The following is a 13,436-nucleotide window of genomic DNA, read 5'->3' on the forward strand; positions in this document are numbered from 1 at the left end:
TATATTGATTGTTAATATCAAACAAATATTCCATGCTTGTTCCAGTTATATAATAGAGGCTGGCATAGATTATAACGCAACAACCTGTTTCTCTTTGTTTTTCTCCAGGTAAAAGGTTACATTACAGCTATATTTAATGTGGGCACAGATGACATCAACATAGAGGAGAAATCAAAGTTTGTGAATGATGGAAAATACCATATAGTGAAGTTTACAAGAAGTGGCGGCAACGCCACACTGCAGGTGGACGATCTTCCTGTTATTGAGCGATTCCCCACAGGTGAGAAACACCTCGACTACACCTGTCTGAGCTGAACAGGAGGATCTTTACTTTGTGTTTGCAGTGAATTCCATTGAATTCTGAACATGAAATCAGAATTAGGCTCTTTTCCACCTGTTAGTTAATTGGGTTAATGCTCACTAGGTCATTTTGGCCATTTAAAGGGTTAATTCACCCAAATATTTCAATTCTGTCATTAATTACTCGCCCTCATGTCGTTACAAACCCGTAAGACCTCGGTTCATCTTCGGAACACAAATTAGGATATTTTTGATGAAATCCGAGAGCTTTCTGATCCTTCCATAGACAGCAACATCATTGCAACTTTCAAGGTCCAGAAAGCTAGTAAAGACATCGTTAAAATAGTCCATGTGACTCCAGTGGTTCAACCTTAATGTTATGAAGCGACGAGAACACTTTTTGTGCGCGAAAACCCCTTAAAATAAAGACTTTATTCAACAATCTCTTCTCTTCCGCGTCAGCCTCCTACGCTGTGGACGTAGTAAACAGTGCAGCGCTTCTAGCAGAACGCCGGCTCACTATTGGCTGCTCCTGCGTCAGCATCACATGCATGTGTCACATTATCACATGACCAGCGTCGGCCAATAGCGAGGCTCCATTCTGGCGTAGAACCCGGAAGCTCTGAACTTTGTTTACTACGCGAATAGTGAGTGTAGGAGATCTGACACAGAAGAGAAGAAATTGTTGAATAAAGTCGTTTTTTTGTTAGATTTTTTGCGCACACAAAAAGTATTCTCGTCGCTTTATAACATTACATTTGAACCACTGGAGTCACATGGACTATTTTAATGATGTCTTTACTACCTTTCTGAGCTTTAAAATTTGCAATGACGTTGCTATCAAAAACATAATTTCTTACGGGTTTGGAACGACATAATTAATATACGAGTAATTAATGACAGAAATTTCATTTTTGCGTGAACAAACCCTTTAACGAGCTAAAAGGTTTTGACAACAGAACTGTTTAGAGGTGTTGGATTCATTTATACTTTAGAATTGTCATTCAATTAACTTGTTGCTCATAAATAAAAGCAAAGATGGAATTAATCAGTCCCACATAGCCAGGCAACACCCACATTATGAGATTAAGTGTTTTTTGTTTGTTTCTAATCATATTGTGTCAGCAGTATTTTTGTGTCACACAACTGGTGTAATAAGACGTGTTTCTTTAGCAAGACATTTTAAGTTAAGTTTTAATTAGGATTTTCAAATAAAGTTTGCCTTTACACAGCTGTTTAGGTACAGTAAAAGTTCAATACATATTCAGGAAATGTTATGTGAATATTAAGTGAATGTTATGTGAATATTAAGTGAATGTTATGTGAATATTAAGTGAATGTTATGTGAATTTTCAGGAAATTGTATGGGTCGTTATACAATACAGATGGCTTTTGTGCTAACAAGATATGTCTAAATAATCACTTAAAAAATGAAAAGCTATTGTCAGCTGTTACTTTTTGTTCTCTTGAATTGTCAACCCTACCGTTACCATAATTTTAGTAAACAACTTTTAATTGGAATTCCAAATTAAAATTAAAGCCAGCATTAAATTGTCATAAAGACCTAGAATAAAATCCTTGAACACAAATTAGTAATAAAGTAATCCTAACATAAATTAATATGTATTCATTATTAATATTTTAATATTAATTTAGAACCATTTTTTAAATTTAGCTTAAGATATATTTTCATAACCTAATTTATGCAATTGTAATTGTTGTGTAAATGCTTTAATGCGACCACTGAGCAGCATTGTTGATGTACTAAAGTAACTTGTGAAGTAATTACTTGAGTTAAACTACTTATTAATCTTCTTGAGTAATATTATTTCTCAGTAGTTCTGCTTTAACTCATGTGAGTTATTTTTAAGTATCCCTACTTTACTGTTCACATTATACGCCACTATAGCCCGTGGCACTGAGCGACTGCACAGTTGAATTCTGCATTAATGCACCAAGATGCGACATAAACACTTGCATTATATTTACACAATATTTATAACATCACTGTGGTTGGGTCATAGACATCAGTCCTCAGCATATCAGCAATATGGAAGTTGTCAATATCCCATAGTGAGACTCCCTGATCGCTTTTTGGTGTGGATCGTACCATAGTGAGATACCTCTTCATGTTATCAGAGAGTTAGGGTTACGTTACTGTAACCTTAAGTAGGGAGCTTAACCCTGAGTAGGGAAAGAGATGCTGCGACAGGAGCGAATGCTTTGGGAAGATGATTGTCTGAAGCTTATATAGAGTCACTGCAGTGGTTCAAAGAAACTAGCATAGCAGATACGGAGGAGAACGGAAAGCTACACACCGTCTTGTTTCCTACTCAGGGACTACTCATGGTTACATACAAGATAACCATTCTTCGAAGTAAAAAGAAGCTTGAAATATGATATAGAAAGCTTTATTAGGGTAATCCACAATCATAATCCAAATAACAGGCAGAAGGTCGAAACCACAGGGCAAACAATCCAGATAGCAACAGTCTAAGACACACGCAAACTGGGGAATCAGACAGAAGAGCAAAGATACGGGAACCAGTTCAGAACACAAACAAGACTTCGCAATGAGTGACTGAAAACACAAAGCATACACAAACGAGTTAATCACACACAGGTGGACTAAAATCAGACCCTAGCTGCGTTTCCACAGGTTTCCACAGGTTCCACAGGTACAGGTTTGCGCAAAACTTTTGCGGTATTTTCTTAATGTCGATAAAAAACTGTTGCGCAATGACAGCATTTCCATTAACCGATTTTATGCGACTAAAACGTCATTTCTGTCAGGACCACTATCGTCAAATACGATTGACAATTAGCATATAGTTAGGATTGGCAGTCTGGTTCTGTTCTGGGCGAGAGCTCCCTGCGCATCCATGAGGTCTAGCATGAGTAAGAGCAATAATCCCCTTTAGGGTGAACAGAACAGAACCAACATGAATGTATTGCAGACATCATTAACTCTAGATTTTATGTACAACATAATTCGAGAATTTATTCTGATTCAAAGGGGAATCAGAAGGCCAAATCCTGACTGAGAGAGGTGGAGCTGGGGAGGGAGGAGGGTAATCGCTCCTGAGAAACGCGATCGCTGCTGATAATACTGATGAGATTATATATGAATACAGTGATAGAGTCGTATTCCTATAGTAGAGGATCAGCTGATAATACTGATGAGATTATATATGAATACAGTGATAGGGGTCGTATTCCTATAGTAGAGGATCAGCTGAGAGTCACTGATGCGAGCTCGACTAACGTGACCTGCCTGAACTGACGCTACGCTTGATTTTTCAACCCGTGATAAGTCATTCCCAAAATCATGGCAACGGATGTTGGTAAGTTTATGTATATCGCAGCCACCGCCGAAAAAGACGTAGGTGTGTTATCCAAGCATTAACGGCAAGGAGAGAAACTTATACTTATACACCCCTTGAACTTCTTTAAAGAATGATCGACTTTTACTTTAGGTCAGGTTACCTGTAAATGCACAAAAACTGTTTCCATTGCAGTTTTGCAAAATATTCCTTTTTCGAATTGCCTGAAAAACCACTTCTTCTTTGTTTAAATACTTTTTTGCGATATATGTGAGTTTTTGAGAAATTGACGTGTTTCCATTGGGCGAATTGTCAATTCGCAATTTCAATTTGCGCAATTTGAAGGGTAATGGCAACGCGGCTCACAATGAGTCCAGGCAATGGGTTATGGGAAATGTAGTTGGCATGATGGGAAGGGGAGAGACAGGAGGAGTGCCCTCTGGTGGACATCATTGGTTATATTAGGAGCCACGGTAATGGAAACGTTTGCAAACAGTTGTAAATCTGTCTTGTAGAAAACATGAAAATATCTTATGCAGCTTCTGAAGGGCAATACTAAATAATAATAAAAAATCTTAATTTATATTTCTAATGTTTGTATAAATTCTGCATGGGGTTTAAAAACAAACATGTGCGGTCAACTGTTTATATACACAGTATATAAACTAAAATGGAGTGTAAAATATAATATCTCAACTTAAAATTTGAACAGCTCGAATAATCGGTTTTAAATCACCCATGATCTTGGATTGTAACCAATGAAATGTCTCTTTAAACTTTAAAGGAAGCATTGATAGTGAACGGCTGGCGATCGCTAGACAGCGATTCCCATTTCGGCTCGGTCGAGTAGTTGACGAATGGCTACTCGACAAAGGTAAAAACACTGATAAAACTTAGAATAATTTTTAATAAGTAGTATGTTGTATGTAAAATAAACCATTTAAACAATAAATGAAAGCAATTTAAATAGATTAATGTAGCTTGTAATTATTGGACACTGTATTAATCTGTATTAACTAGTTTATGTCATAACTTTCGGTTAAAGGGACTGTAGATGTAAGTTTGAATAAGCTTGATATATAAAAGAGAAATAATGTTTTTAAAGTAATTTAAAAAAGTCCAAATTAAAACAATAATTCTGATTGTATAACTATTTTTTAATTGTCGCATGTGTATATGTGTACACATTTGTGATGAATAAGTAGATAATAGTAATATTATAATAAATAGATAGTATTTAGATAATAATTATATAATATAAATTAGCATGAGTCCCTTTAACAAAATGTTACATGCAGTTTAGAAAATGACTAAATATCCATTGAAGTAAAATAATTCTGATGTGCATGTTTGATCATATATGAAATGTGCCACTGTTGTTGTTTTTCCGTGTTGATTTTAATTGAATTATTCTTCAGTTTTCTTTTGTTTCATGACCATACATTTGCATCGAACACACTCCTCTTGCTAAAAGGCATATCTGTTATTGTTCATTTGTAAATATAACTATTGTGTTCACACACCTACACAACATTAAAACCAGTCATTTATGAGAGTCTAAATTTATCAAGCTGCCTTCAGATGGACAGTTATCTGCCATGATGACAGAAGCCATTAAATAATCTTTCCCCTCTTTTCCTCCAGGATTTCTGAGAGCTGAATATGTACAGTACTAGGCTTTACAGTATCTCACTAGGAACTAAACCAACTGTTCACCGATTATATTTATTAAAGAGGCCTTTTAGCAAAGTACCACTGCTTAAATGTACTGTTTTTCTGTTGTTTTACGTCTGTTTTCATAAGCATCCCTCCACGACGGCGATGATAAATTGTCGGGTATTTGCATTGGCCAATACCTGAATAATCCACCTTTTCTCAGGCGTGATTATTTCCATCACTCCATCGGATCCGCATGAGTGTTGTTGTATCGCATTAACGCTGTTCTCCCACAGGCCGCCAGCTCACGATCTTCAACAGCCAGATGACCATCCAGATCGGCGGCTGGGAACGAGACCACAGCCGCTCCTTCCAGGGACAGATGTCTGGTTTCTATTACAATGGCTTGAAGGTTTTTAACATGGCTGTGGAAGGAGATCCCAACATCCGGATCGAAGGCAGCGTGAGGCTGGTTGGGGAGTCGCAGTCTTCCTCCATGACACCGCAGTCCAGTGCTACGGTTCCTCGCTCTGAGACCTCTACCTCAGTGATGGAGATCACCACCTCCACCTCCACCCACCAGCCCAAACACACCCCAGCGGGAGAACCCCAGCAGGTCAGAAGCTCCTCGCACTCGCCGGCTATACAGGTGAAGCTCGAAACACTAGAATATCCTGCAAAAGTTCAGTAATTCAACTTAGAAGGTGAAACTAATATATCATATAGACTCATTACATGCAAAGTGAGATATTTCAAGCCTTTATTTGTTATGATTGTGATGATTATGGCTTACAGCTTATGAAAACCCCAAAGTGAAAAGGTTTCCAGAAGCTGTAAGCCATAATCATCACAATCATAACAAATAAAGGCTTGAAATATCTCACTTTGCATGTAATGAGTCTATATAATATATTAGTTTCGCCTTTTAAGTTGAATTCAACACGATATTGTAGTTTTGCGAGTTTCACCTGTATGTTCTGCCAGTCCCATTAGGATTTCACAGGACTTTTTTCAGATTTTTGCAGCCCAAAATGACTGAATTTATTGCGGCTTTCCTAAAAAATTGTGGGGATTTTTTTAATAAATGCATCTAAGGATACGTACAACTAAACTAACCGAAGCATGTATACAGAATAAAGAAAAGTCAGTCATGTAAACGGTTAGCCTTGACGAGTTTGTACAGTTGAAAGCCCTCAGGGTATCAGTCTTAAACTGTGTGTCCTCGGGCCTTATGTTTCGTTTACCGAAGAGGAAAGGATTCTCAAACTGTCTAGATTTTCATACGCTTAATTTAGGCTCAAATCAAGGGTAGCGTCAGTTCAGGCAGGTCACGTTAGTTGAGCTCGCATCAGTGACTCTCAGCTGATCCTCTACTATAGGAATACGACCCCTATCACTGTATTCATATATAATCTCATCAGTATTATCAGCAGCGATTGCGTTTCTCAGGAGCGATTACCCTCCTCCCTCCCCAGCTCCACCTCTCTCAGTCAGGATTTGGCCTTCTGATTCCCCTTGAATCAGAATAAATTCTCAAATTATGTTGTACTTTAAAATCTTGAGTTAATGATATCTGCAATACATTCATGTTGGTTCTGTTCTGTTCACCCTAAGGGGGGTTATTGCTCTCATTCATGCTAGGCCTCATGGATGCGCAGGGAGCTCTCGCCCAGAACAGAACCACACCGCCAATCCTAACTATATGCTAATTGTCAATCATATTTGACGATAGTGGTCCTGACAGAAATATGATTAGAAAGGAGAAGACTGTAATTGCATCTAAAATAATGTGTACAAATCATTGAGAAAATTAAAGGTGCTACATGTAACTTTTCTTCTAAAATGAATCCTTTTTTATTGCCTGTGTGTGAAGGGGTTGTAATCACACATTATTACCTTTTTGGTTTTGCTATTACCTCTGAAGGCCAGTACTCCGGGCCAGTATTTCTATGTGAAGTCTGCGGGTCGGATTTTCTGCGAAATCCATCGGATGTGACGTGCATGCGCGCTCCCGAGCCTCTCTCCTTTATATACAGTCTATGCGACGGCACTTCAGCTGACGACATGAGTCTGATAACACCAAACACTCCTGCCTCCAGTGCAACACACATTCCAACACAACACAAACTCCACATAAATATACAAAACAAGACAAAAATATATTTACTGAAGCTCGTCAGGCCAAACGTGAATCGGATCGAAAACACGGATCAACATCGGCAGAGCGTTTGAATTATGGAGAGACCTCCGCTATTTTTATTGTGAAAAAGTTACAAGTTTTCAGATATGCTGAAAAGCATATCTGAAAACTGTAATGAAATGGCAAGGTAAACTACAACATATGAGACACGAAATTAATACAAAAGACTGTTCCAGGATAACAAAAAGTAAGTGCTTTAGGATGTAACTTTTATTTTATGTACTAGATCTACTGTCTAATGTCACTCATCCCACTACTATCATATTGTTTATAATATTCAGTGCAGTAATGTTACTTCCTACGATCTTACTGTTACACTGAAATTGTTCAGTCTAGTCACTAACCATTTTCGTTATCATATTATACATTCACCTATGTTGACATTGCTGATTGTGAAAGATACACGAATAGTTAGTGAAATGCATTATGCTAGATAACACCACAAATGTAACGTTATCATGGTACGAGCATGAGGCATTAGTTCAACGTCAAGCTGATAAAAGTAGCCTATTATTGTAACGTTGCAGTGGGAGTTTACATGAGTTTCCAGCATGTTGTGTGATGCTTTCTCCGGTGTGTTGAAAGTCTCAGTGTGGCCGTGTACCATGAGTGCTCGCTCTTGTGTTCGAGCACGAGCGCTCTTGTAAAAAATGGTTGCAATCTGAAACATCACCGATAAAGGCCGCTAAAAATACATATAGCACCTTTAAGTCTTTAACTCTGGAGAAATTAATAAATAAAACATACACTAACATGCATGGCAAGAGTTTCATCTTTTGACATAGACAAGGCTGATTTTAGCAGTGGCTTCTGATTTATGTTTTGTAATAAGCCATTAAGTGTTTGCTTCTTCCGCCAGTTATGGTCCCTGAACGAGCGGCGCGTTATTGCTCTTCAAAACTGGACACAAAGTCTCTATATTTCAGGTTCAGTGATGTGATCTGAGGTCCACGACTTGTTTCATGTGTAATGTAGTGTTAGATCTGGCAATGGTTTGTTGTATATTTGTTTAAATTCAGCCTCTCTTTCCTTGGTCATGTTTCGCAGACTACTGATGATCTGTTGGTGGCGTCTGCCGAGTGTCCGAGCGACGACGAGGACATCGACCCGTGCGAGCCGAGCTCAGGTGGGTTAGGTTAGTCTTCTCTTTATTATTACTTTTCTTTCTGACCGCGTTTCCATTACCCTTCAAATTGCGCAAATTTAAATTGCAAACGCCCAATGGAAACACGACAACTTCCCAAAAACTCCCATATAGCGCAAAAAAGTTTTTCCAGACAATTCGAAACAGGAATATAAAACCCTGCAATGGAAACAGCTTTTGCGCATGTACAGTCTCCTGTCGTAGATGATGTGTGTGTGTGTGGACAGAAGACGAGACGAGTTCTTTATTAAACTCATGAAAGACAGAAGTATTACAGGAATACTGGATTCTACACCACAGAAACGCCACGGTTTATCAAGAGCTTGAAGCAGAACTGAGGAGAATCTCACAGAAACTCCTCACACGAGCCGCTCACAGTATAAGAGTCTCTCCTTCACATTAATGCTGAATAACACACACAGACGTCTCCATCCGTTAATAATAATGTCTAGTGCGGTGGCTGAGATACAGAAACCCACTAACATCCGTCGCCATGATAATAATAATAATAATAATTCATTACATTTATATAGCGCTTTTCTAGGCACTCAAAGCGCTTCACATGGAAGGGGGAATCGTCTCAACCACCACCAATGTGCAGCATCCACTTGGATGATGCGACAGCAGCCATAGTGCGCCAGAACGCCCACCACACACCAGCTTACTGGTGGAGAGGAGACAGAGTGATGAAGCCAATCAGTGTATATATATATGGGGATGATTAGGAGGCCATGATGGACAGAGGCCACTGGGCAAATTTGGCCAGGATGCCGGGGTTACACCCCTACTCTTTCGAAAGACATCCTGGGATTTTTAATGACCACAGAGAGTCAGGACCTCGGTTTAACATCTCATCCGAAGGACGGTGCTCTTTGACAGTATAGTGTCCCCGTCACTATACTGGGGCGTTAGGACCCACACAGACCACAGGGTGAGCACCCCCTGCTGGCCTCACTAACACCTCTACCAGCAGCAACCTAGTTTTCTCAGAAGGTCTCCCATCCAGGTACTGACCAGACTCAGCCCTGCTTAGCTTCAGTGGGCAACCAGTCTTGGGCTACAGGGTGATATGGCTGCTGGCTCGTCCAGCAGCCTAAAAATGATGTTTGCGATGACTTATCATGAGAGGGAAAAAATACATTTCAGTCGGATAAAATCGGTTAATGGAAACATCGTCATTTCGCAATCGACATTTAGAAAACATCCCAAAAGTTGTGCTTAAATCTGTGATGGAAATGCTGCTCGTGTCAATCTCTCGCTGTTTCACCTCAGTAGTTTTAGTTTAGCTGTCCCCGAGAACATGTTGAGCTGTTAATGCTTTACACAAGGTCAAGTGATGTCATTTGTAAGCTGTAACGAAGCGTGAGATCTAACTGAGACTCAGATTCAGGTTTATGGAGCAGAGACACAAGCTGTTCAGTAAAACTCTTATTTTTGCTTTGTAAATTTGCCATGTTTCATTAAAGAACCTTCATGCAGACAGCAATAATGCTCCCATGAAAAGGATTTTCAAACTCAACTTTTACTTTAACTCTATTGTACTTTTATAACATTCTGGTGGTTTATATTCTGTATCATGCAGTGGTAATAGGCATATTTAGTGGAGTTTCGTTTGTGATTGTTTTTTTAACAAATTGGTTTACGCCCGTTTCCACCTGGTGTTAAGAAGCATTTCGGTCGATCGGATCACAAGTGGACGACGTTAAATAACGTTGTGAACGGGATCTAAAAATGTTGAGCTTGTCCACTTTTATCCACTTCCAGAGATAGTGTTAGACCGGATTGCGTTTGTAGTGTAAACGCTCATGTGATCGAAAGCATTCAAACAGCCACAAAAGACCGTCTACTCTCCGTGACTAACCATTATGGGAAGAGCGATAGCCAGACGGGGTTTAAACGTTATCAGCTGGAGACACAAGTTTGGTTTGAAGAGGAAAACCGTGCCAAGCACAATGTTCTCACCATTCCCGATTTCTAACACACACTCGCAGCGTTCGGCCTGGTAGACACGAAAGCTGATTCTCTCCGTGTGTTTTTCCGTCGTCTGTTTGTGTTCATATGTAATCCATTAGATCGACAGATCTGAAAAAGCCCATATATTTCCCCGCCCATAGACCCTCCCTCGAAGACATCAGGACAGAAGTGGTTTAAAGTGGACAGAAGAGATGGAGTAAAACACTGTGTAAACGGGAATGTGTCTCCCTCGTCTACTTGTGATCCGATAGACCAAAACACATCTTAATACCGACTGTAGAGAGGACCTGAGGGGACAAATCGTATAAGCTTGAAGAGCTTGGCAATGTAATGTGTGTCAGCAGCCATTCGTATATGAAAGGACATAATTGTCCTGAATGTTCAGGTTTTTAAAACCTGATTTAATTTTCAATTGAAACAAACAAAATTCAAGGGGAAAAAATTGCACAAGTGTTCACACGCCTCAACTAATACCTGGCTGAAGCAGCTTTTGCTTTTAAGCAGCCAGTCTTTTTTAATAAGAGTCTATCAACTTTAATAAATCTCCAGTGTACAGCCGGTTTCAAGCCATTCAACATGTTTTGATTGGATTCTGGTTCTTCCGAATTCATTCCTTTTTTGACTCAGTTTAGTGTTTGGTGCTATTCTTTATCTTCACCTTTGTAATAGAGGCCAGCGAGATTTGTGCCACAATGTGTCAGGTTCGTTATCGAGGCCCCAAACGCAGTTAGATCAACATACTTTATTAAAACCCAGCAGACTTACCAGTCACAGGGTGAACTACGACCAGCAGGCCAACGATAAAAGACAAAAAATGCTAAGTTTATGTGTTAGAAGGGTTATAGGACAGAGGGAAATGAGTTTGTGTTGATGCCAACCTCCAAAAAGAAGCGTTTTTGTAGACAATATCAAAGATGGCTTCTGCCTGTATACGCGAAGTGTTGTCGTTATAAAGCATCATCTTATTAAACGGTCTGTATACTTACAAAGTTCTCAATGCTTCGGTTTGCATGCAGGGACCCTCATTATGCTAGCGTGTTAGTGTGGGGCTATTTTGAGCCTTGTTAGTGGTATTAACTAGCGATGTCTTTTTACTTACTCTACTAGCGTTATACGCTAAACAGTTTTTAGAGATAAAACTCTTTACATTCGATTATCATGAAAACAAATCCCAGAGAACGGTCGACTCGGTACCAATGACGTTGTTGGGAAGTGAGGGTTAGTTAGAGGGAGCTTGACTTTGAGGCTGCAAACGTGAAGATACTAGAAGACTTCCCTGAATTTAATTTCGCTGCTAAACAAATCTGGAATTCGAGTCATTGGGAAAAGGACGAGTTTGGTAATTGCTGATATATAAACTGCCCCCTGGCGTGTGTTTCTCCAGCTAACCCCACAGGCCCGGTGCTGAAGAGCTATCCGGGTCAGGCCGAGGTGTTCCACGAGGACAGCAGCACCACAGGCATGGTGGTGGGCATCGTCGTCGCCGCCGCTCTCTGCATCCTCATCCTGCTCTACGCCATGTTCAAATACCGCAACCGCGACGAGGGGTCGTACCATGTGGACGAGAGCCGCAACTACATCTGCAACTCGGCCCAGTCCAACGGGTCAATCGTAAAGGAGAAACCAATGGACGACACCAGTTGCGTCAGTAAGAGCAAGAAAAACAAGGAGTATTATGTGTGATTGTGTTATTCCCGGCCCTTACGGGACCTTCTTTCTCTTTTAAGTTCTAGCACAAAAGTCAAACATAAGCAAGATAACAAAACCTGTGGAAAAGCAGTCACCGTATCTTAACCAGTGATGCAGCGAAGAACATGTTTTCTTCAATATTTAATCATTTCTTCACATTGGAATGGATGAGAGAACAGGATGATTGCCACTTGTCCAGCTGGAGAAAGACAAGCTGATTAAAAAACCCAAACTGACCCATAAGTGATGGAAAGATTGCCAAATCCATCTCGATCGGTACTCTGTACTCGCGTACTTTGTAAATGAGCTGTTTTTTTAAAACAAATGCAAGGAGAATGAAGAGCAAGTAATGAACTGACAAATTGTCCTTTTCTTGCCTGTTTGTGTTGCTGGGAACTTTGCAATGATGAAAAAGCATCACTGAAGACCGAGAAGAAAGGAAAGTCTCTCAGTGTTCTCCTTGATGGGCTCTATAGAGCTAATATGATTTGGACAGCTGATGCTAGAAGTGGGAAGATCACGCCGCTGAACATTATCTTTGGCAGACATGGACGTCTCAGTGAACATCTTATTTAATGTTTCCATGTTTCAAATGTGTGCTTTTCTGGACTGACAAATTTGTGTTTTATAACCGGTTGCATAAACAATGCAAACTTTATCTACTTCTTGGCAGAAAAGACTACGAAAGAATTATGAATGTCATTAAGATTTACAGGTGAAACTCGAAAAATTAGAATATCGTGCAAAAGTTCATTTATTCAACTTAAAAGGTGAAACTAATATATTATATAGACTCATTACATGCAAAGTGAGATATTTCAAACCTTTATTTGTTATAATTGTGATTATGGCTTACAGATATGAAAACCTTTTCACAATATTCTAATTTTGAATTTGGCGTTTTCATAAGCTGTAATCCATAATCATCACAATTATAACAAATAAAGGCTTGAAATATCTCACTTTGCATGTAATGAGTCTATATAATATATTAGTTTCACCTTATGGTGTGATTATGGTGTGGGGTTCACCTAGAATTACTGAACTTTTCACCTGTATATGAATTTATAGACAAGATCAATGATAGCATTTTCTTTATTCGCCATGTTTTTTTCATCATGTTACCCACAAATTGTGTTTGAAATGATTG

The 13,436-nt window shown here is 39.3% G+C and overlaps 1 protein-coding gene across 17 annotated transcripts in view; it reads left to right on the plus strand.

Moving 5' to 3' along the window:
• nrxn1b (neurexin 1b) overlaps positions 1 to 12,696 on the plus strand; it is a 148,499-nt gene extending 135,803 nt beyond the window's left edge. For 5 of the 17 annotated variants that reach the window (XM_056270175.1, XM_056270174.1, XM_056270183.1 and 2 more), the window contains 6 exons: positions 109 to 280; positions 4,408 to 4,497; positions 5,576 to 5,895; positions 8,527 to 8,614; positions 11,982 to 12,245; positions 12,325 to 12,696. In XM_056270175.1, the coding sequence (XP_056126150.1) occupies positions 109 to 280; positions 4,408 to 4,497; positions 5,576 to 5,895; positions 8,527 to 8,614; positions 11,982 to 12,245; positions 12,325 to 12,398 (1,008 nt within the window). In that variant the 3' untranslated portion in view covers positions 12,399 to 12,696. Of the gene's footprint in view, positions 1 to 108; positions 281 to 4,407; positions 4,498 to 5,575; positions 5,896 to 8,526; positions 8,615 to 11,981 lie in introns of all 17 variants that reach the window. The other 12 variants (XM_056270178.1, XM_056270187.1, XM_056270188.1 and 9 more) reach the window with 6 other exon arrangements.
• The last annotated feature ends 740 nt before the right edge of the window (positions 12,697 to 13,436 follow it).

Source organism: Rhinichthys klamathensis, unplaced genomic scaffold (genome assembly GCF_029890125.1).
Source record: "Rhinichthys klamathensis goyatoka isolate OS25496 unplaced genomic scaffold, OSU_Roscu_1.1 h1tg000298l_1, whole genome shotgun sequence".
NCBI classification, from domain to species: domain Eukaryota; kingdom Metazoa; phylum Chordata; class Actinopteri; order Cypriniformes; family Leuciscidae; genus Rhinichthys; species Rhinichthys klamathensis.